Source organism: Hippopotamus amphibius, chromosome 11 (assembly GCF_030028045.1).
Source record: "Hippopotamus amphibius kiboko isolate mHipAmp2 chromosome 11, mHipAmp2.hap2, whole genome shotgun sequence".
Lineage (NCBI taxonomy): Eukaryota > Metazoa > Chordata > Mammalia > Artiodactyla > Hippopotamidae > Hippopotamus > Hippopotamus amphibius.
In genome coordinates, this window is record NC_080196.1 from 3,380,369 (window position 1) to 3,403,354 (window position 22,986).

General features: G+C 45.0%; 1 protein-coding gene across 4 annotated transcripts in view; it reads right to left on the reverse strand.

The window, feature by feature from the left end:
- The window catches only part of LYRM4 (LYR motif containing 4), a 108,184-nt gene that overhangs the window by 32,206 nt on the left and 52,992 nt on the right, over positions 1-22,986 (reverse strand). The window contains exon 3 of one of the 4 annotated variants that reach the window (XM_057699094.1): positions 1,518-1,949. The exons of 2 other annotated variants lie outside the window; for them this stretch is intronic. In XM_057699094.1, the coding sequence (XP_057555077.1) occupies positions 1,923-1,949 (27 nt within the window). In that variant the 3' untranslated portion in view covers positions 1,518-1,922. Of the gene's footprint in view, positions 1-1,517; positions 1,950-13,922; positions 14,085-22,986 lie in introns of those variants that run through there. One more of the 4 variants, XM_057699095.1, reaches the window with a different exon arrangement.

Sequence of the window (22,986 nt, forward strand, 5' to 3'; positions counted from 1 at the left end):
TATAAAAGCAGGAAAACCAGTCCCTGCGAGGAGTCAGGAGAGTGGTTCTCCCTGGTGGGGTGTGGTGACTGCAAGGAAATATGAGGGCCTTCTGCAGTGCTGATAATACTTTCTTTATTGATTTGGGCTGTGAGTACAGGATGTCTTCAGTTGATAAAAATACACTGAGCTGTACTCTTACGATGTTGCACTGTTTATATATATACACGTATGTTTTCACAAAAATTTTAAAAGGAATACAAAATTGGATATTTTTCATTTAAAAATGGATTCACTTTTGAATAATTCCTTCTCTTTTGTTTGCCCCTCCCCACTCCCAGAGCATTTGTATGACCAATCATCTAAAGGAAGTAAGAAAAAAGCTTTCTTCAAACTGAAATATAGTTGACATGCAATATTATGTTAATTTCAGGTGTATTACACAGTGATTTGACATTTGCATGTATTATGAAATGATCACCACCTTAAGTCTAGTAACCACCTGTCTCCGTACAAAGTTCTTAAAAATTATTCACCATATTTCTTATGCTTTGTATCATATCCCCATGGCTTATGTATTATATAACTGGAGGCTTGTAACCTCTTAATCCCCTTCACCTTAAAAAACAAAAACACAACAACAAAACAAACACACAAAAACTAGAAAAAAGGGAAATGCTCTATAGAAGCTTTCAAATTTAGAAATCAGTTTAAATGAAGTACTTTTGGGCATTTTAATATTTCTCTCTCTTTTTTTTTTGGCTGCGCAGCTTGTGGGATCTTACTTCCCCGACCAGCGATTGAACCCAGGCTACGGCAGTGATAGCCCGGAAAATGCTAACCAGTAGGCCACCAGGGAACTCCCCAAGCATTTTTATCTTTCAACCAAGAATGTTGACCTGTGTAAGCGTCTAATTCGAAGCACTTTCTTTACCTTTATTAGATGCGAAAATGGAGCAATAAAAGATATGAGGCACTACCAGCTTCAATGAGTTTGTCTTCATTTCTCATGCAAATCACCACTTACTACTGTCACCCGTTACAGTGATTTAGCACAAGCTTTAATACAGATGCGAGTGTACGTCTGTGTTTGTTTTTCAAAGAAATGTGGTATCATGAAAAATGAATGGCATCTTTAAGGCTCCCTTTAGCTATCATTCTGCAGATTAGTTATGTTAATGTCTGGTTGTCCTAATTCACTCTTCTCTAGTTTTGTGTCAATACTAAACTAATTAGCGGATGCAAGCACAGAATTCCAGGACACTCGTTTTTAGATAATGACATAAAATTTCCCCCAAACTTGGAATGATGCTAGCTGGTTTCCTTTTAGTCTATTATATCCAGAAAATACACCACTGTGATCGAGGCCCACGTTTCTATAATCCACTAAGTGAGAATTTAAAATGACACTGAGAATTACGGAAAAAGCTGAAATCGCTACCAAAAGCAGTAAGCAGAAAGGCTAGACAATTTGTTTTTTTTAATTATAAAATTATAATACAACTATAATTCAAGTTTCAATAAAAATAACAGCAATCCTTATAGTGGAAGAAAATAAATTCTCACATGTAAAAATATCAGGTACTATGAAAGAGCTACCTGAAGAATATTTTGTTCAGCTTTGGTAATACATTAAAAAAAGAAAAAGAATTTTAAAGGAATATGACACAACCACCAACACCACACAGAGATTTGTGATAGCACTGAAAGCTGTCTGTGGAAAAAATTTTTAAACCATGTGAAATATTTAAAGGTTTCATTTAAAAGCACAGAAGTTACCCAAGCTAATTGTATTGTGATCGAAACAGTATGGCACAGAGACAAGTGATGGTTGTGATTTCTTAGCCCAGTTTTCAAGCTGGACATATGCAGCTGGTCCTCACTTTCTCTCACGGTGATCTATTCCCTCTGTGGATCTGGGGTGCGGTGGCAAGTGGAGTTTCCTATTTGCTCTCTTTGTTCCAGGATATCTGCTGGACAGAAGGGAGAAAAACACGTTCTTTTCCCCCAGAGGTACCCCTATTAGATACACGCTGGCACCATCACCACCAGCCAAGACTGAAGCACAGGTAAAGCAAAGTGCCGGTCTGATTCTCGCAGCTTCTTGAATTTCCTCCTCTCGAGTCCCTCTGTCTGCCCCCCCGAGACAATCAATCACTTACCAGCTCGCTGTGCCAGGAGTATCTGGCTGCAGGCCTGCAGTAACACACACACAGTTGCCATGCAAAGCTCCCCTGTATTCTGCTCTGCGTTACCTCTCCCTCTATTAATTCTTGTAACACTAATAAGGACACTGTAGTGCACCGGCTTGTTTCTCCTTCTGAGCTGGTCTCATCTCCCCTGACATCTACAAGAGCATCTACATGGTGCCGGGCACGCTGTGGGCATTACCGGAGCTCCGCTGGTGAACGTTTCACACCCCAAGGCGTACGTACAAGTCACCTGCCTTCCTCCTGGCCTGGAGGAGGCTCATCACACACCAACAGTGCCGCCTCCCATGTGTCTTAATGGCCTACTCGTCCCTGAGAGGAAGCGCCTGTTTATTTGGGCTATTAGTAGCTGGGCTTTGATCCAGAAATCCATTTCTGAAGAAATACACTGCATTGTACTTTTAGCTATGAATGGTGCACACAGTTTTTGTTTGCTTTTTAAAAACAGTTGGCTCTCCTGATAAAACATAGCTATGGACAGAAAATAATAGATAACTGTGTCATGTTATTGGGAAGAAACAAAGAAAAAACCCTCCCTGTGTCAGAGAGCAAGGCAGTGCCCAGAGATAACGGGGTCATGTCAGAGGGAGGAGGACCTGGCTAGGACTGGCAAGTGTGGGGCCGTGTGAGCATCCAGAAGGGCACTGGCGGTAACAGATCAAAACACTTTGATAAAAAGGAATGTGCGTCAAAAATTTAGGGTAGAAGGAGGGAGGAGGAAAGAGAAAGCCCTTTGTTTCCTTGTTTTCCATGGCTGAATTTTATATATATATATATATATATATATATATATAAAATTATGTTTTATATGTATGTTTTATATATCTATATAATCCATCAATCCATTCATTCCACATTTTCTTTACCCATTCTTAGGTTGTTTCCACACGTCGGCTACTGTAAATAATGCTGCTATGAATATGGGGGTGCAGATATCTTTTTGAGTTAGTGTTTTTGTCTCCTTTGAATATATTCCTAGAAGTGGAATTGCTGGATCAACAATTTGAGGAATCTTGGGCTTCCTAGGTGGTGCAGTGGTTGAGAATCCGCCTGCCAATGCAGGGGACACGGGTTCGATCCCTGCTCCAGGAAGATCCCACATGCCGCAGAGCAACTAAGCCCGTGTGCTACAACTACTGAGCCTGAGCTTTAGAGCCCGTGAGCTACCACTATTGAGCCCATGTGCTGCAACTACTGAACCACACGCACCTACAGCCCGTGCTCCGCAACAAGAGAAGCCACAGCAATGAGAAGCCCGCACACTATAACGAAGAGTAGCCCCCACTCACTGCAACTAAAAGGAAAGCCCATGCACAGCAAAAAAGACCCAAAACAGCCAAAAAAATAAATAAATTTATAAAAAAAAAAACAAAAAACAAAAAACCAATTTGAGGAATCTCCAAATTGTTTTCCATAGTGGCTGCACCAATTTACATTCCCACCAACAGTGCACAAGGGTTCCCTTTTCTCCACATCCTCACCAACACTCATCTTGTTTCTTTGATGATGGCTATGCTAACAGGCGTGAGGTGATATCTCACTGTGTTCTGATTTGTATGTCCTTAATGATTAGTGATGTTCAGCATCTTTTCATGTACCTGTTGGCCATTTGCATATCTTCTTTGGAAAAATGTCTATTCAGGTCTTTTGCCTATTTGTCTATTCATTTTTAAACTGGATTACTTGCTTTTTTGCTATTGAGTTATGTGAGTTCTTTATATATTTTGAATATTAATGCTTTATCAGATATATGGCTTGCAAACATATTTCCCCATTCTGTAGGCTGTCTTTTCACTTTGTTGATTATTTCCTTTGCTATGCATAAGATTTTTAGTTTGATGTAGTCCCACTTATCATTTTTTTGTTGCTTGTGTTTTAGGTGTCATATCAAGAAAAAAAGACCCATGTCAAGGAGCATTTTTCCTAAGTTTATTTCCCAAAGTTTCATGGTTTCAGGTCTTACATTTTTGTCTAACCCATTTTGAGTTAATTTTTCTGAGGGGTGTAAGACAGGGGTCTAATTTCATTCTTTTACATGGAAATATTCAGTTCTCCCAGCACCATTTATTGAAGAGACTTTTCTCCATTGAGTATTCTTGGTTCCCTTGTCAAATATTAGTTGACCATATATGCCTGACTTTATTCTGGGCTCTGAATTCTATTCTGTTGATCTATTTGTTGGTTTTTACATCAGTCCTGTACTATTCTAATTTCTATAGCTTTATAGTATAGCTTGAAATCATGAAGTGTGATGCCTCTATCTCTGTTCTTCTTTCTCAAGATTGCTTTGGCTATATAGGGTCTTTCTTGGTTCCACACACATTTCAGGACTGTTTTTCCTACTTCTGTAAAAAATGCCACTGGAATCTTGATAGCGATTACACCAAATCTATAGATGGCTTTTGGTAGTATTGACACTTTAACAATATTAATTCTTCTAGTCCATGAACATGGGATACCTTTCCACTTATTTGTGTCTTCTTGGATTTCTTTCATTAGTGCTTGTAGTTTTCAGAGTAGAGATCTTTCACCTTCTTTGTTAATATTATTCCAAAGTATTTTATTGTTTTTTGATACTACTGTAAGTGGGATCATTTCATTTCTTTTTCAGATAATTTGTTGTTAGAGTTTAGAAATGCTACTGATTTTTACATGTTAACTTTTTATCCTGCAGCTTTATTGAATTCACTGACTAGATCTAACAGTTTTTTGGTGGCATCTATAGCATTTTCTATATATGAAATCTGCAAATGGAGACAATTTTATTTCTTCCTTTCCAATTCTGATGCCTCTTTATTTTTTTTTTTCTTGCCTGATTGCACTGGCGAGGATTTCTACTACTGTGTTGAAAAGGGGTGGTGAGAGTGGGCACCCTTGTCTTGCTCCTGATCTCAGAGGAAAAGCTTTCAAACTTTCACCATTGAGTATGATGTCAGCTGTAGGCTTATCATATATGGCCTTTATTATGTTGAAGTATGTTCCTTCTATGCCAAATTTTTAAAATTTTTATCATGAACAGATGCTGAATTTTGTTAAATGCTTTTTCTGTCTCGTCATGATCATTTGATTTTTTCATTCTATTAATGTGATGTATCACATTGATTGATTTGCATATGGTGAACCATCCTTGTATCCTTGGAATAAATTCCACTTGATCATGGTGAATGATCCTTTTAATGTGCCTCTGAATTTGGTTTGTTAGCATTTTACTGAGAATTTTTGCATTTATGTTCATTAGGGATATTGGTCTGTAGTTTTCTTTCTTTCTTCCTTTTTAAAAATATGTTTATTTATTTGGCTGCATCAGGTTTTCATTGCAGTGTGCAGGCTCTCTGGCTGTGGTTCACGGGCTCCAGAGCACGAGGGCTCAGTAGTTGAGGTGTGTGGGCTTAGCTGCCCCAAGGCATGTGAGATCTTAGTTCCCTGACCAGGGATCGAACTGGTGTCCCCTGCATTAGAAGGCAGATTCTTAACCACTGGACCACCAGAGAAGTCCCTGTGCCAGGTCTTAGTTGCAGCATGCAGAATCTTTTAGTTGCGGCATGGATGATCTTTAGTTGAGGCATGTGGGATCTAGTTCCCTGGCTACGGATTGAACCTGGGCCCCCTTTATTGGTAACATGGAGTCTTAGCCACTGGACCACCAGGGAAGTCTCTGTAGTTTTCTTTTCTTATAGCATCCTCATCTGGCTTTGGTATCAGGGTAATACTGGTTTTGGAAAATGAGTTTGGGAGTGTTCTGTCTTCAAATTTTGGGAAGAGTTTGAGGATTGGTGTTAATTCTTCTTTAAATATTTGGTAAAATTCACCAGAGAAGCCCTGTCCTGAGCTTTTCTTTGTTGGGAGATTTTTTTTTAATAACTAAATATATTTATTTGACATCTGGATTCAAGCTCACATGTATTTGCATAAGTAAATAAAAATTATCTCAAATGATTAAGTGTTCACAGTTGTATGCAAGTTCAATTGATCTTGTATTCTTCATTTATAATCCTACCCTCATGCTGCTATATCACCAAAAAGAACAGAGCTGTGGGTCCTTTCCTTAAAGTAACATGGGGGAAACCTACTTAGAGGTGATCAGTTTCTAGTCCAGGACACATAAATCACCATGCCATTGGAACAAGCCCACAAATGTACCTGCGAGGCCCACCTAGGCACGTGGGGACATTGTCAGGACTGCTGCCAGCACCTGTAGTCCCAGGTTGAGCACTTTAAGAAAGATACTCCTGGTCCACACACCACGAGCTTACGGGCTGCATGAAGGAACTCTTGCCCACTCCCCAAGGGGTTGTGGTGACCCACCAACTATGGGATTACAGGTCCACCTGGAAGCCACAGGTTGGCAGCTGATGTAAAAGGTAACAAGTAAAAACGTGCTACAAACCCATGCCCTCCCATGTTCTGGGAAAGCAGGCTGAAACTCAGGCTGCTTCTGTGGGGAAGAGCACAGTCCGAAGGGCAGCAGGCTCAGACAGCCCAGGAAAAGGAGGAGCTGAGGAGAGAGCATCTGCAGATCCTCTGCGCAAGAGGAGGCCCTGGATGCTAGAGAACAACGAGCCCAGCTCTTCGAACTCCTCCAATCCATTGCTTCATTGCTGGTTCATTCCACTGCCCCTTCCTGTTTTGCAATGTGAGGTGCCCTGAGGAAAGCCTCACTCCCCAGGCACTGATCATCCCGTGATTCTCACGTATGGACCCGCAGGGCTGCGCGTTCTGCTCGGCAGAGTGGGGACCACACCACGTGGCTGCACCCGGCCTAAAGGGCTCCCCATCATCTTATAGATAAGCTGTTTGTCACTCAGCCATAAAACAGACACCAAAATCACTCTCATGCTCACCAAGTCAAAATGCTGACGTTTGTATTAATTCTAAAGGACATGCTAAAGGACTCAGCAGATTCAAATTATTCATTCATAGTTCACAAACTGGTTAGTTATCTATGGGTTTTTAAAAATGGGCTTTTGATGATTTTCAGAAATAATAATTTGACCTCTTCCCCCTCTCCCCAGAATATATCAATAAAACAACACGGCACTGCTTCTGTGACCACCGGGGCTGCAGCACCGTTACATTTTCCTCCCTAGTGTCAGGAGACAGAACAATAACCTCCCAGATGACGCGAAGCCAAGCCGCACAGCAGCTCCTTTACTGTCAATAAATCTATTTTCTAATTACACAGGAAGACATGTTTGTCTTTGGCCCTGATTACATTAAAAATACCACCAGAAGCATCATTGCTTTAATGTGCATTACAGAAACATGACTCCCCAAGTGAATCTGATCCATTAATAACATCTCTTTAACTACTGTCTAATGATTTTCACAGACATGTAATAGAATATTTTATGGCTGTTTTCAACCATCTGTCCTTTCTTTCAATATGAATCTGCCAGAGACGTAATGAAACTTCTTGTGCTCTGTGCCATTGCACGTTTGTTAATACAACACAGCAATCAGACGTAGCAGCACTGTCACACGCTCTACATGGAGCTACGCACTGGGCACTGCTCAAGGAACTGGAACCTTCTGTCTGCAAAATCCTCTTAGGCTACTCCTAGAGCTGGCTGCCCAGGGCTCCAACCTGTGTGGCAGCTCATTCGGGTACGTACCCAAGACGCGCAGCGCTATCAGAACTGGTCACAGGACAAGAATAACCAGCTGCATCACAGACGCTGCACTTTAGAGAGTTAAACGTTCAGAATTGCAATCCTTTCCTTCCATGATAGATCATGTCATATTTCAAGCTTTTTTTTAGTTTACAAATTTACTCTTTACTGAGTGCTTATTATGGGCTAGTTACCTATGGTTAGTTTTTCTGAGTGCAGGGTTCATGTTTAAATATGTATGCAAAACAGAAATTCATCTGATGAAGAGGTATATCTTACAGTAACAAACCGGCTTTCAAGATACAGCAGCCTGCTTCCAGTGTTGCTTTCAACTGAAGTTGTCTTAGAGGTGGCAGGCAGATTCTGGCAGGTCTGGGTGCTGTGGAGTAAGGAGGCCTGTGAGCTGATATGGAAGCTACAGACTAAAGCACCTATTCCAAGGTGGGGCACATGGGGGCCCAAGGAGGAAGGCTGGGGGCCCAAGGAGGAAGGCTGGGTGCCCACCTCCAGGGTCTGTAAGAGAACCGTGCCCCATGGCGCCAACTGGAGAAAGCCCCTCCCCCTCAATTCTCTACTGTCAGAACTGAGGTTTTTCCAGAGGAGAGTCTCTGGAAATATTCCTGATTTCTCTTTTTCCTTTCCTTTTTAAAGATAAGGGTAAAGGAGAAATAAAGAGTCTCCCACAAGAAGCTGCCTGTGTTTAGATCTTACAATGCATCTTTACAGGGAATAATGAAAGTTCTACAGCATATTGAAAAAAAATCATTAAAATTTCACCACCACCAAGAGAAAAACAACCAATCTCACCCCCTCCAGGGCATCAGCCGTGGTACTAAGGGTAGTGTCGCCTTTAAATTCAATTATGTGGTTATAATGAGGCATATATCCACCGCTCCCCACTCCTGGCTTCCCCAGAGGTGGTGAGGAACAGAGCCTGAGAGACTTGCACTGCACAGGAAAGCTTTCACACAGACCTAAGCTACAAAAACGAAAATGAAGACCATGCAGTGTGCTTCATCCTGTTTGGTGCCACTCGGATATTTCTTCTGGGCAGGACCGGGTTATTTACACAGTCAGCCAATGATTAGTTCAAGGAAGGCAGGAAGAAAAACAAAGCTTTAGCCTGACATTCCTTAAATCTTTTCTTGGTCTTTCTATTTTGCTATACTTTAAATTTCGTCCTTATAACTGGTAATTGTAAGGTCCCAAATACTAAATTGGAGTACATATATAAATATATATTTTTCCTGTCCCTATTTCAGATATCATGCTTAGGACAAGTTTAAATCCTAACAAATATTGAGAAGAGTTGACAATATAAAATACAAGCCAATCCTCCTCCTTCAGTTTTATCCAGCTAATCAAAGGCATGCTCCTTAGCCAGCTGGGCTTACATGCGTCAGGCACATAATTAACGCACTAGGATGCGGCCAGGCACTGCTGACTGCAGACGGAGGAAGGGTGCCTTCCCCGTATTGAGAAGAACCTAGATTCTCAGCTAGAGGTTCTGCAACGACTGTTTAAGGTTCGTAGTATCTGAAGGAGGGGCATTCCAGGACCCAGTGTGGAGATTTCTGTGTGGGAATGTAAACGTAAAATCGTCAATACTGCTTTGTTCAGTGAGTTCTGGGCCTTTATGAGAGGCGTTCAGAGCCACCGCTGACAGTAGCAGAAGCCGGGACCCCTGGAGGATCCAGAGGTAAAAATCAGATGCAGCCAATAGATGTATTTGGTGGGCCCACAGCATGTGTTTAAAATAATGTGAGCCAACATTTAAAAATCCAATTTCACATTAAAATGGGACAATCTGAAAATACAAAGACTTCATTCCTACCTTCAGCTGGAACTAACAGCTGTCCCTTAACACGTACAAGCTTCGCAGTCAGCCTCGGTTCCTGCCATGTGAATGTCTTCCACAGGCCAAGCTCCCTTCTCTTTCCTGCCTGACCTGGTGATTTAAGAGGTAATGAGATGTAGGTGGATCTCCGAGCCCTTGTTTTTGAACTGGATGGAGGGGAGCAAAGTGAGAGAATACAACTGGAATCCGATTATAATAGAATTCTAATTCTTCTGAGGATTCCAGGACAAAGGGCTGTTGCAATTCTAAGGAGAAGGGGCCTGGGGTTGTTTTAGAATATGGTCACTGATTTTGTGACACTCCTACCATTGAGAATAGGGGTGGTGGTGGTGGGGTAGGGGCCTACGTCCCTATCCCTTGAATCTGAACTTGTGACTGCTTTGACCAATGGAATCTGGCAGAAGTAAGGCTACATGACTTTTGAGGTGAGGTCCTAAGAGGCCTTGCAGCTGTGTCCCGTCCTCTGGAGCACTTTCCTCTGTAGTTCTGAGCACAGTGTAAGATGTCTGAGGCTGCCATGATGTCAGGGAGCCCGGCCACGTGGAGAGGCCGCGTGTTCTGCTTAACGGTCGTGGCTGGTCCCAGCCTAGGCACCAGACCTGCGGGGAAGAGGCCTCCCGGTGATTCCAACAGGAATCTCAGATTTCCGCGAGGGGGAGAAGATGATTTTATCTGCGATGGCACAGAGGCAGAGGGATAATGCCCGAAACCTCCTGTATATTTTCCCGAGGTGCCCATCACAGTTACATACAAGCAGGGCTGTACACAGGACTATGCTTCTTTAATGCTGTAAATGACATATTTCAGCAGCATTCATTTTGTTTAGGGTTGCTGGCTCTTTGAAAATACCTTAAACATCCTGTACTGTGTAAATGCCATACATGTGTGTAAAACTTGAGAATGGCAACAGGAAGGAGAAACACGGAAAAGTGCTAACCTGATAACTGAAGGAGGACCACCACGTTCTCCATTTTTTTTGTGTGTTAAGAGAGCTGTGTGCTTGACAGGTATGACCACCACTGCAATTTTGGCAGAAAAAAAAAATCGCAGATGATTTTAGAAAATTTTCAACTTTCCATTTCTCTGCTAGTTAATATATCTTCTTACGGCTTTTCTTGAATGGCATAGTTGATGTATTCCTTTTTTTTTTTAATTATTTTTTTATTGGCTGCGTTGAGTCTTTGTTGCTGCACGCAGGCTTTCTCTAGTGGCAGCGAGTGGGGGCTACCCTTTGTTGCAGTGCATGGGCTTCTCATTGTGGTGGTTTCTCTTGTTGCAGAGTACGGGCTCTAGGCATGTGGACTCAGTAGTTGTGACGCACAGGTTTAGTTGCTCCGCATTATGTGGGATCTTCCTGGATCAGGGACCAAACCCGTGTCCCTTGCATTGGCATGTGGATTCTTAACCACTGCACCACCAGGGAAGTCCCTGATGTATTCTTAAGGAGCGCAGAAAGAAGCTTTCCTAGTAAACATGTGCTTGCTTGGAACCAAATTACCTGATCAGAAAACCCTTCTCCTGTCCTCCAAGATGATTTAAATACCAACTGCCTCTTTTTTTTTTTTTTTTTTTAATATTTATTTATCTTTGGCTGCATCAGGTCTTAGTGGCTGCATGCAGGATCTTTGGTTTCGGTGTGCGGGCTCCGTAATTGCAGCACACCAGCTTAGCTGCTCTGTGGCATGTGGGATCTAAGTTCCCCGACCAGGGACTGAACTCGAGTCCCCTGCATTGGAAGGCGGATTCTTAACCACTGGACCACCAGGAAAGTCCCCCAACTGCCTCTTTCAGAGCGTGATTCAGTGACAGACAAGCTCTCTAGTGCCAATATAAGCATCACTCAGGTGACGGACGCTTGCTCAGTTTCCTCCAGGCCTGCCCTGCCGCTCTGTCCTGTATGGCATGCTGCTTCAGTCCTCCTGTTCTGACTGGAGGAATATTTTATTAAGTCTTTGCTTCAATCGCTTTAGCCACAGCTGTCAAATATGCCAGTATGGCACCAGGCTACTTAAATGACTAACAAAAATATAAAATCCAACTAGAGCCCTAAGATGCTGTAACTTACCTTCTTTGATCAGTTTGTGGGGCTAAAGGACAGTAGCAGTGTCTGTTTCTTATTACTGCAAAAACGCCAGGTCAAGTGCGTTTGTAGAGAGATGAGAAGTGATTACTAGGAAACGAAGACAGTCTCCCAGGCACACAGCAGACTTAACATCTTCCTTAGACTGTCATTTTGGGAGATGATAACGCACTCTGGAATGGGGTCTTTGTTCAAAACTCTTCTGAAGGCCACCCCTCTCCCCGGGTTCCTGCTAGACCTACACGTGCCACCACTTTTCACTGTGTGGTTACTTGTTTGTGAGATTGTCTGTCAGCAGCTTGGCAATGAGGACCAAAAGTGTCTATCCATCTTCTGTCCCTGGTGTCTAGCAGGACACCTGGCAACAGTAGGTGCTTAATATTTACTGAATGAATAACTCTACATTCTTTTGCATATTGCCTTTGTTGGCAAAGTTTCATCCTTTGAGGATAGATTTACCTTTTGGAAACAGTTAAAAGTGATTCAGAGTCAAGAATGAAGAAAGAGGCCAAGATATGACAATTTTCTAACGTGCCTTGGAGACCAAAACTGAAGGCAATTCTGCAAAGGAAGCTTATTGGAGTAAACAGGCCCCTCAAGGTGAATAACGTGAAGAGCAACACTCGATGTAGAGCTTCCTCATATGGTTCTTAAAAATCACTGTTCAGGAGTCTGAAGCATAGCTTCTTCAAAAAACAAAGCTTCTAAAAGTATATTCTTTGATTTCTGCAGAAAGGTGTGTGTGGGATGAAAAATACTAAAATCACCTGTATCGATGTTCCTGAAATGGACATTTACATACAGACAGACTTCGCAGTTTGGCAATCTGTGATGTTGTAAAAGGAGCTGGAAGACACATAGCCTTGCCAGCCCGGCTTCCTGTTCCACATCCTTGCTGTCTCTCTCCACCTCAGTCTGAAGCAAAGCACCAGTCTAGGCAGAGCCAGCAAGACATGACCTTGTTCTTCCTCTCCCTTGCATCTTTCTGTAGCAGTAATAACCTGTGCTGGCACAGGCCATCCTTTCCCTAATGCCTACGGAACTCAGGACTGTGAAGAAATGATGGGACGGCACTAAAAGACAACCTGGATCAACTAAGAAAGGAGCGATGCCGGCACACGGCCCGATGTCCCGGGTGCTGAGGGTAAGCGTGACCGGGAATGGGCTGGACGTGGACAGCCGGGGCCCCGTGTGGCGCCCTGAACCCGATCAGGGCCGAGCCTGGCCCCCCTCTACATCCAGCATTCTTTACTGAACGTGCTATATTTCATTTCTTTATTTAAATAATTTATATTTAATCCAAATGCATGCATTCCAATTTCTTCTTTTTTAAAACCTGATGTATAACATATAAAGCACACACATCCTTAATGAATCAAATTATCTTTTTAACAGCTGAAATGAAGTAATTCCCTCCTCTGATGACTTCCACAAGGGAAAAGTAAACAGTGAATTCACTTTCAGCAGGACTATTCATCACTTCAGAATGAGAAGAAAAACCTAAACAGATTTACTCCCAACATTATTTTCAGTAAAACCCAAAGAAGCTGACAACCAGAAAAAAGTTTTGTTTTTTAGAAAGATCATATACAGAAGAGATTTTACGTAGCTCCTGTGAAATGACGGGACAGGCACCTCAAAGCCAGCTGCATTCTACATTGGGTAGAAGTGTCCCGGCAGTGACCTTCAGAGCCCATCTGGTCACCAAGCCCGCCTCTGCCTCTCAACGGCCACGGGCACCGTCTTAATCCACCGGGCTGCTGTCACAGAGCGCCACGGACTGGGCGGCTTCTAACAACACACCTTTACTCCGCACAGTCCTGGAGGCTGGAAGCCTGAGGTCAGGAGCCAACACAGTGGGGTTCAGGTGCGGAGTGCAGACCCCTCTCTACGTCCTTACACAGCAGAGGGTAGAGAGAGGACGCAAACTCTCTCGGGACCTTTATAAGGGCAATAATCACATCCACTAGGGCTCCACCTTCACGACCGCATCTAATCCTAATCGCTTCTCAAAGACCCCACATAACATCACTGCACTGGGCTAGGGTTTCCACATGTGATTCTGGGAGGGACACACACATTCAAGCCATAACAGACCCAGAGCACCATTTTAAACTGCCGGAAGGACAGCCAGCAAGCCTCTCCAGTGTCCGACAGCACCAAAAAGGCTGCAGACCTTACCTGTGCTCAGCTAACCCCGCTCAGACGTCCTGCTGCAGTCGCCTTCTCACTGCTGTGCTCGCCAGGGCTCTGCCCGTCTCCTACGCACCTGCATGTCTGCCTCTCGTGCCCCAGCCTCCACGGATGACGCTTATGTAGGCCCTGGAAACCAGAGGCTCCAGCACACCCTGTTAGGACACGCGCACAGGGAACACGTGAAAACCCGGCCCTGTGTCCACACGGGCTCAGCTCTTCTGAGCGCAGGGCCGGGAGGAATTCTCCCCTGCCTACAACGCACACGCACGTCCCAACACACACACCCAAACGTCCCCAAACAAGTGGTCAATTAAGAATGTATGAGATCTGGGGCTTCCCTTGTGGCACAGTGGTTAAGAATCCACCTACCAATGTAGGGGACATGGGTTCACGAAGATCCCACATGCCACAGAGCAACTAAGCCCGTGTGCCACAACTACTGAGCCCATGTGCCACAACTACTGAAGCCCGCACACCTAGAGCCCGTGCTCCACAGCAAGAAAAGCCACCGCAATAAGCAGCCCACACACTGCAATGAAGAGTAGCTCCCGCTCTCTGCAAATTAGAGAAAGCCCGTGTGCAGCAACGAAGACCCAACACAGCCAAAAACAAATAAATAAATGAATAAATAAATGTATATCCAAAAACAAAATGCACGAGATCTACTGGCAACCCTGCTGAGGGAAAGCCTCTGGCCAACTGAAGAAGTAGCTGACGTTTAGATCACTGACCACTTCCCTTCATCCCTCATCTTTCCTTGGAATGCTGAGTGCAACATAAAACAAAAACACGTGTTGCTGTCACCCAGGAAATGTGGCCAAGACTCTAACAGAGGAGCAGACAGGGTACGGAGGGACTGAACGTGCAGGCCAGGCTCGGGAAACAGGTAGTTCTGGGGACAGAAAGGAGCCCTGGGTCAGCTGGCCCGGTACGCCTACTCGACAGCTCCCGAGGGACCATGGCTCTCCTCAAGCTACGCACGGCTGCAGCAAAGCTACCAGGAGCAGCGGGGGCGGGAAGCTACATCGCCGCAGAGCCGCCGGGGATGCGTGGCCGCACCGCGGCCGCGTGCGCAGGGCTGGCCTGTCCTCGGGCTGCAGGGGCACGTGGCTCTGACGGGGGCTGTGCAGGGAAGTCTCAGATCCAGAGCAGGAGAGGGAGAAATGAATGCCAACGTGATTAAAGGGTGAGAGTTTAAATGCAGATTTCCTTTCCAAGGTGCCTTTCCGAACAGAAGAAAGGAGGAGGCCCTGCCTCCGCCCAGGGCCTGGGCCTGGTCCTGCTCCGCCCGTCCCGGGCTGGGGGTGGGGTGAGCGGCGTCAGGCCTCGACCCCAGTGGGGAGGCGAGGAGACCAGCGCCCGTCGTTTGATGCCTTTCACTTACATAGTGTCACGGCTTTAGGAGACGTGTTGCGTACATTACCTTTTCTGACCCAGAGAGGAACAGAAGTGAACAAAATGGGTGGGGTTGAAACAGCTTTTTCTGGCTATACGTCCCTGCTCTAAAGGGTTAACATAAGGTGAGTTCCTTTAAAGTTTACTGGCAGCTCAAATTTGCTGTTTGGAAGCAGAATAAAGCACATATTTACATTTGTGGACACATCCATGCACACGGACACGCGGTTACACATGTGGGGCTCCGCGTGGGACGCCCACGGCCATCCATCACCTTGTCCCTCGAGCCCCCACCCCCTGCCTCCTCCCAGACCGACACCCTTTAACACCGTCTGGATTTAATAAATTCACATGGGTGTTTAACTTAAAAAAAAAATGATACATAGATCTTGCTCTTGATTTTTTTCTGAGAATTAAATGCATAATTGAAAAAAAAAAAGAAGCAAAAATCCCTCAGTAACTCAGAGTCAGGCTCTAAGCTGATTTTTTCCTTTATTGTGATAAAACATACGTAAAATTTATCATTTATACCATTTATTTAGAACTTGCTACATCTTTATAAAATTGTGGTTATACACAAAGTTTATCTTTTAAACTTTGTACAGTTCAGTGGCATTGAGTATCTTCACACTGTTGTGCAACCACCACCACCACCACCCATCTCCAGAACTTTCTGTCTTCCCACACTGAAACTCTGAACTCATTAAACACTAGCTCCCCACTCCCCTGGCAACCATCATTTACTTTCTGCGTCTACAAATGTGACTACTCTGGATGCCTCGTATAAGTGGAATCGTAGGAGAGTTGTCCTTTCATGACGGGCTAACTTCATTTAGATAATGCCTTCAAGGCTCATCCGTGTTAGAGCACGTGTCAGAATGCCATTCCTGTCAAACGCTGAATAATTTTCCACTGTACAAGCCATATTTTGTTTATCCATTTATCCATCAACTGACGTGTGTTGTTCCTACCTTTCGGCTACTGTGAACAACGCTGCGATGAACAGGGGGATAAACATCTCTTTGAGACTCTGCTTTCAAGTCCTTTGGGCATATACCCAGATATGGAATTGCGGGATCATACGGTATTTCTATGTTTAAATTTTTTGGAGATGAGCCACATGAGTTGAATTTTATAACACCTCACCCCATCATGTCTTCAGCACATTTTGGGCTGGGCTCTGCACACCATTAATTTCTTACTGTGCTTAGTCACAGAAGATGTGACCATGCCAGGGGCAGTCTTATTTTGCCAGCCACACAGACTAATCAGTTTCCCTTACTACCAGCCACACAGCACAGGTTCTTAGGTAGAAATAAACAAGCTAAGTCTCAACACAAAACTACAAACGATGATTTAGCTAAGTAAGTAGATCTGCCTGCTGGGCTAAGCTGAGAAAGCCAGCGTTTTCCAGGAGACGGTTCCTGATGAATCTCAAGAGCCTGTACTCCCAGGGGGCCCCGTGGAACCTCTGCATCCTTCTGAAGTTTACACCACCTGCTCGCTCCACTTGCTCTGGGGCACCGCGTACGGCATAGCAGGTGTACAGGGCGCCAGTCGCCACTTCTTCCCAAACTTATAGCTGTTGTGTGCTGACTGCCTTCTGTCACTGCCTCTGGTACCCAGCTCAGGTTCCCTGCCCACTGTCCCTCTGCCAGAACCTGTAGGCTCCTCAGCACCTGTGCTATCACCCTGGCTTATCCGCATCATCCTCCAATCTAATGACGCACTGTCTCCCTAACATCATCCGCCCTTAGGGTCTCACGGACATCTCCAAGCCCCAGACGCTGTTTCAGGCTCCATCCTGCTGCTCTTCTCCACCTGTCACCCTTGAGCTCGCTCTTCCTCTTCAATGCAGACTCCCATTGACTGGTCCCTCCCATTCTCATAACCCAGCTGTGCTTCCAACCTCAGGGCTGGTCTGCCCAGATGGAGCCTGGTGATCAGTCACCGCGGTGATGCTGGCATGGGTACCTTTGCTTCACCTGACTTTGGCTGCTATGTTCTCCTTGCAAAGCCCAGCCTGGGGAAGATGGCACTAACCTTTCCCTTTCTGCTCCTGAAGTGCATTATTTGACTTTAAATATGTCATCTCTGTTGCACAATTATCCAATATTCTTAAAAACCCCCCTCACATTCTCTACAACTACTATAACAAAGTCTTCTCAACTTTTCTCAAGCAATGCATCTCGGTCCTATAATCCACACTTTACACAGAGTTTTGCTTCTAAATTTTTTTGAAAGAATTGGGGCCACATAAGATGAATGAATTTTCATGCCAAGAAAAACAGAAGTATAAAAGAAACTGTTGACATACGTCATTACATAATCATAAGTATTTTAAACGGCCCCAAACACAAACCAGGTTGAAAGATGAATGACAAAGCAGGAAAAAGAAAATGTGAGCTCCCCCAGCTTCTCCTTCTCTGCTTCGGAACTGTCCTGCACATCTTTATCTGTTCTGCTCTCCCCACTTCTCCAACAGCATGTGAGGCTCCTTCAGGAAAATGCGCTTTCCCTGGCTCTCTAGGACCTTGCTCCACTCAGTTCTTTCTACTCTTTACTGTGCATTTGATGATTCTTCTGCACTGGCTCCCTCTTCCTAGTCAACAAACATAACAAAATCTTTCCATCCTCACAGAAAAACCCAGATGGACCCGTCCCCCTGTTTCTCAGATTCTCAAACAGTTGCTTGTTCTCTCCTGCCCTTTACCACCAATCCTCTCTTCTGCACTTGGTGCCTCTGCCTCTGGACCACTAGTTTGCTCTGCTAATTCTGTTATCTCCTATGAAGCTGCTCTTGGAATTAACAATGGCCTCCCGCTTGCCTCTTCCCAGAAGGCCTCCTGCTGAGCTCCAAGTACTGGACACATGCACACATCAGGATGTGAAACGCTTCTGAACTCTCCTCCGGTCTCTTCCCTCTCTCTGTCCCGCTCCTTCTAGGCAATATGGCCCAGTCTCAGGGTTCCACCTCTTAGCAGATGCCTTCCAAACTTAGGCCTCCTTCCCCAAGTGGCCTCTGAGCTCTAGGTCTGCATTTGCACCTGTTTGCTGGATGAACCTAGAAGATACGATGCTGGCATCTCCAAGATTTCTTTCTTCACGTGGGTCCTCTTGGTTCCCTGGTGCTAATAGCACTCACACTGAACAAAGCAACACACACACACACACACACACACACACACACACACACAGTCACAGCGAAGACACAAGTGAACTTTACTCACAAGGCAGCTCAGACTGGTGACCAGTGCCCTGATTGGGCATCAGGTCCTGTAACCTCAAGTATTCTTTTTATTATTAAAATTGAGACAGGTATTAATGAATATGACATTCTGAAACCCTAGGATGCTGTGCAGAAATAATGAAGACTTGAGTTAAACCAAAACTATTGATATTTTAGAATAGGTTTAGGTGTAAGTGTAGTAGCTGGTTTTGTAATGACTATTTTGGTGTTGGTTTAGCTCCTTTTTAAGGTGTTTGGAGAGTTTAAGAGAAGCTACTATGTAAGATTAATAACTGGTTTCTAAATTGGTTGAGGAAACATAATTTAGCTTTTAATCAATGCTTAAATGTTTAGCAAAAATCCATTTTCAAGTTTCAATGACTGAATGTATAAGATTCATAAAGTGACCACTAAATGAGTAAGCGTATCCGTGGCCGCAAGCCCCCGGATGTGAAACGGCGACCGGTGCTCTGGGGGCACGGCACACACGTCCTCCTGTCCTGACAGCGGTCTGGAGCCACAGGTCTGTCCAGGATGTCAAGGTGCTCAGCACCTTGAGCTGGCTTACAAAGCTTGAGCACGTGTATTTCAGAGATGCGACCCCGCTTAAGAATCCTGGCTTAGGCTCTCCTTTCACCGTGTGCAGAGCACAGTAGCCAATGTGGCCATGCGGCACCTTACATCACGAGTCGGGTCACACTTTGTCCGACACCGACGGACCTTCTATATTCTCTCCTTGTAATGCATCAGTTTTCAAACAGGCCACAACCCGAGAGCGGGCAATATTTTATGTTATAGAGAGATTTTTATTGTAAAAAGATTTAATCTGCGTGTATGTGTTATTGTTATAATCTAGCATTTGCCACACACAGCTATACAAACTATAATGAAAGCGTGTGCCTTGGACCTGAAGGGTGAGTGCCTGGGACACGTCAGCCGTTGTCCCTGGCTTAGTCTCCGTGTGGAGAAAGGTAACCCACAGCCGGTGCACGCCAACTCGGGCGTCAGGAACTGGGCCTCCAGCTGCTAATCCAGGGCGCATGGGCTGACGGCTGCAGGAAAGGGGAAATAACACAAGCTGCTGGGTAGTTCCTGCCCTTTCCTGCGACGTACAAATGGGAGGCTCCCTGTGCTCTCCACCCTGAACAGCGATCTCATCTGCCCCTGCCCAGGAGTCCTAAACACGTCACTGTGGGGTCTGCAGCTCTGGACGGCATGCATCATTCCTTTTTAACCTCGTGAAAACAGGCTACACGGGCATATAAGAAACAGAACAAACAGTAGCGATTATTATTATTCTTGTTGTTGTTATTGTATTTGGAACTATCACACAGTAAAGAAAGGTTTTCCATCAGAAGGGATCAACACGTATCAATACAGTAACTCTAAGAGACCCTGGCTGCTGAGGTTTCTGGAGAATACGCCTAGGCTGAGTAACTGCTAAGCCTGGACAATCCCCTGTTGTGAGCTGCACATCGGAGCTCACTTCTCTCTCCCCGACGCCCCTCTCCTCCCCCTCCAGAGCCGCTAAACCAAGTATGTGGTTAGAAGTGGTCATTTCTCATCTTTTGACAGTGTGAGAAGAAATAAACAGAATAGGCAGGAAAACAAATCTGGCAACTAAATAAAAAGGCGTGGATCTTATTTAAAGCTTTGCTTGAGTTAAGAACAATAAGAACCAAAAGTCTTATTTATGTATCAAAAGCTTTCGTAGAAGGGGGTAATCCAGTCCATTTCCTTACCTTCAGACTGGCCTGCCTTGAAGACAAATGCTTTTTCATGTATATTCTTAAATATTGTAGGTGCCATATATTAAACAAATTCCAAAAGCCAAAGCAGGACACAAATTGCGCGTGGTGTGGCATTTCACCACGAAGGGGTTCAGAATTATAAAGTGTCTCCCCTCTTTCCTCTTCTCTTTAAAGGAAAAAAAGCTTTATTTTTATTTTTCCCCTTTAGAAGGCAAAAGATATTAAACAACCTGGTATTCATGTTTCTATTAAGCCTTGATTTCACTCTGTGGAGATGCTGTAAAAACCCTACAAAAACAAAAAGGACTTGCTTATATTTCATAAAGATCAACCTTATTACCACTATAATAAACAAGTGTAAGCATCTGGTGTTCAGAAAATGGGTCTGGTTCTCTAAGGAAAATAAACAAGATATAAATAACGCTTGAGGTCATGCTTTTTTTTTTTTTTTTTTTTTTTTAAGGAGAAGGAGACCCTTTGGTCATGTTCCCTGCATTCTAACACACCCATTCACCCAGCAAACCCTGCTAGGCATCTGCTGTGGACCAGGTCCTGTTTAAATTCTCGTGGTAAAGAAACAGCCTTTGTTCCCCTTTGGTGCTTCCAAAGGGTAATAAATAAACAGACACTCAGTGCAGATACCAGCAGAGAAACAGGGAGTTGTGCAAGCACCAAAGAAGAACGATGGTTGTGTCCCAGCTCCAGCTAGACCTTAAAGTAGCCCCCACCGCCAGTAAGAGCGCCCCTGCCTTCACCTGGCAGCTCCCACTTGCTCCTTGGCAGGTGCTTCTGGGAGCCTTGCCCCTCCCTCCCCTCCTGCCACATGTCCCCTCATGACAACAGTCTCCTGCACCAGCTCCTGCAGGGCTGAGTCTGTCTGTCACCTCGAGCTCCTAAGCCCCGGGAACGTCTGGCACAAAGACGCTGAGCCAGGGAGCTGGCCTGGTGGAGGAAAGGGCCCAAGCACTGAAAATGTCTGCAAAGGGGGTTTTCCTAGAACACAGCTTGCCTTTCGGATAGTCTAAGCTTCTGGAGACATACTAAGAGATACTGGGGAAAGACGGGTTGTGGCTTCAAATAGTTCTGAGTTGAAATAAAAAGTGAATACAAACATATACCTGCTTTGTCAGAGATGAGCTACATAAAGTCCACAGTCTAATACTTGACACGAAGAGGGCTCTCAACAAGGCAAAATCTAGTCTAATATAAAATATGCCCATGAAAACCCAGGGTCCAGTAGGAGAGAGAGCCACATGGAGGCTGGGAGGTGGGAAGTGGATCGCAGGCTGGTGAGCGGCGGCTGAAATCTCAGGGCAGCCTCCCTGATGTCACCATCTGTGCTCAGGCGGGATGGAACGACTGGAGACACATCTGAGAGTCGTCCTCAGGGGTCAGGGGGTGCCTGTGACCCCAAGGAAGAGTGGCACGGGATGGGAGGTGGGAGGGGAAGGGACAGATGCCTCGGAGGGCATCCTGGGAGCACCAGTCACAGCGGTCGGATGCTGCCGGGAAGCCCGGATGAGGCAGACGTGGGGCTCCGGGCAGTTAGGAACCTGGGCTCTGCGTGAGCTGCCCCAGCACAGCTGGGATCCAGCCTGGGTGGCAGGCGGGGCTGCGAGAGCAGGGGACCCGCAGAGGGAAGGGCGAGGGGAGGGAAATGCCTAAGCAGTGGGCTGGGAGGGCCAGGCTCCAGCGGAGGAACCTGGGCCTGCGCCAACGTGGAAACGGCAACCACTTCTCCACAAGGTAAGTGGAGGGAATGAGGGCTTTCTGTCATGGTGAGCACCACGGAGACAGAGATATCTGCTTATTCAACACGTGGTACTGGGACAAGGGGTATCATTCTGGAAAAAGTCCATTCTTGTGCCAAGATAAATTCTAAGTGCATCAAAAATTAAAAATAAAAAAGCATCTATAAAAGCACCAGAAGAAAATACAAGAGAATTTTTATAATCTCGGACTGGGAATTTAGCATGATGTAAAATTCAAAGGCAATGAAACAGAATGTGACTATACAAAAATTAAAATCTCCTGTATAAAAAACGTGGTAAGCAAGGCTAAAAAATAAATGACCAACAGGGAAACCGTATTTATGACAAATATGGCAAGAAACAATAAAACTGTGATTAACACAGAAGAGAAACACACGGCTAATACACATAAAGGATCCTAACTTGACCCATAACTAAAGAGAGACCACCTTTCACAACCTGGACCGATAAAGATGGAAATGTTGTATGTTCTCAGGGCTGAGGGTAAGGCTGCGGACAGGGCTGCTGGGACGGTGAGCTGCTGCGCAGCGTGGGAATGCAGGCCCACACGTGCAACGTTCACCTCTGACTTAGCCTAAACAAGGACACAGGTGCCAGGATGTCCACTCCCGCCCTGCTCATAACGGCAAAAGGCTGAGATCAACGTCCGTGTCCACCAGGAAGGGACCAGTTAGTTAAAGAACAACATATCCACACTGAGGAATACTATTCACTTGTTAAAAAAGAAAAACGTGGTCAGATATGCGACATGTGTAAGATATACTGTGTTAAGTGGGAAAAAAGAGGCTGTCAAGGAGTATTTCCAGCATGATGTCATCTGTGTTAAACAAAAGAGTGCAGGCACCCACGTCCACACACGTGCCACCTCTGACTGCACAGGCGACTTCTGGAAGGCGACACAGGCATC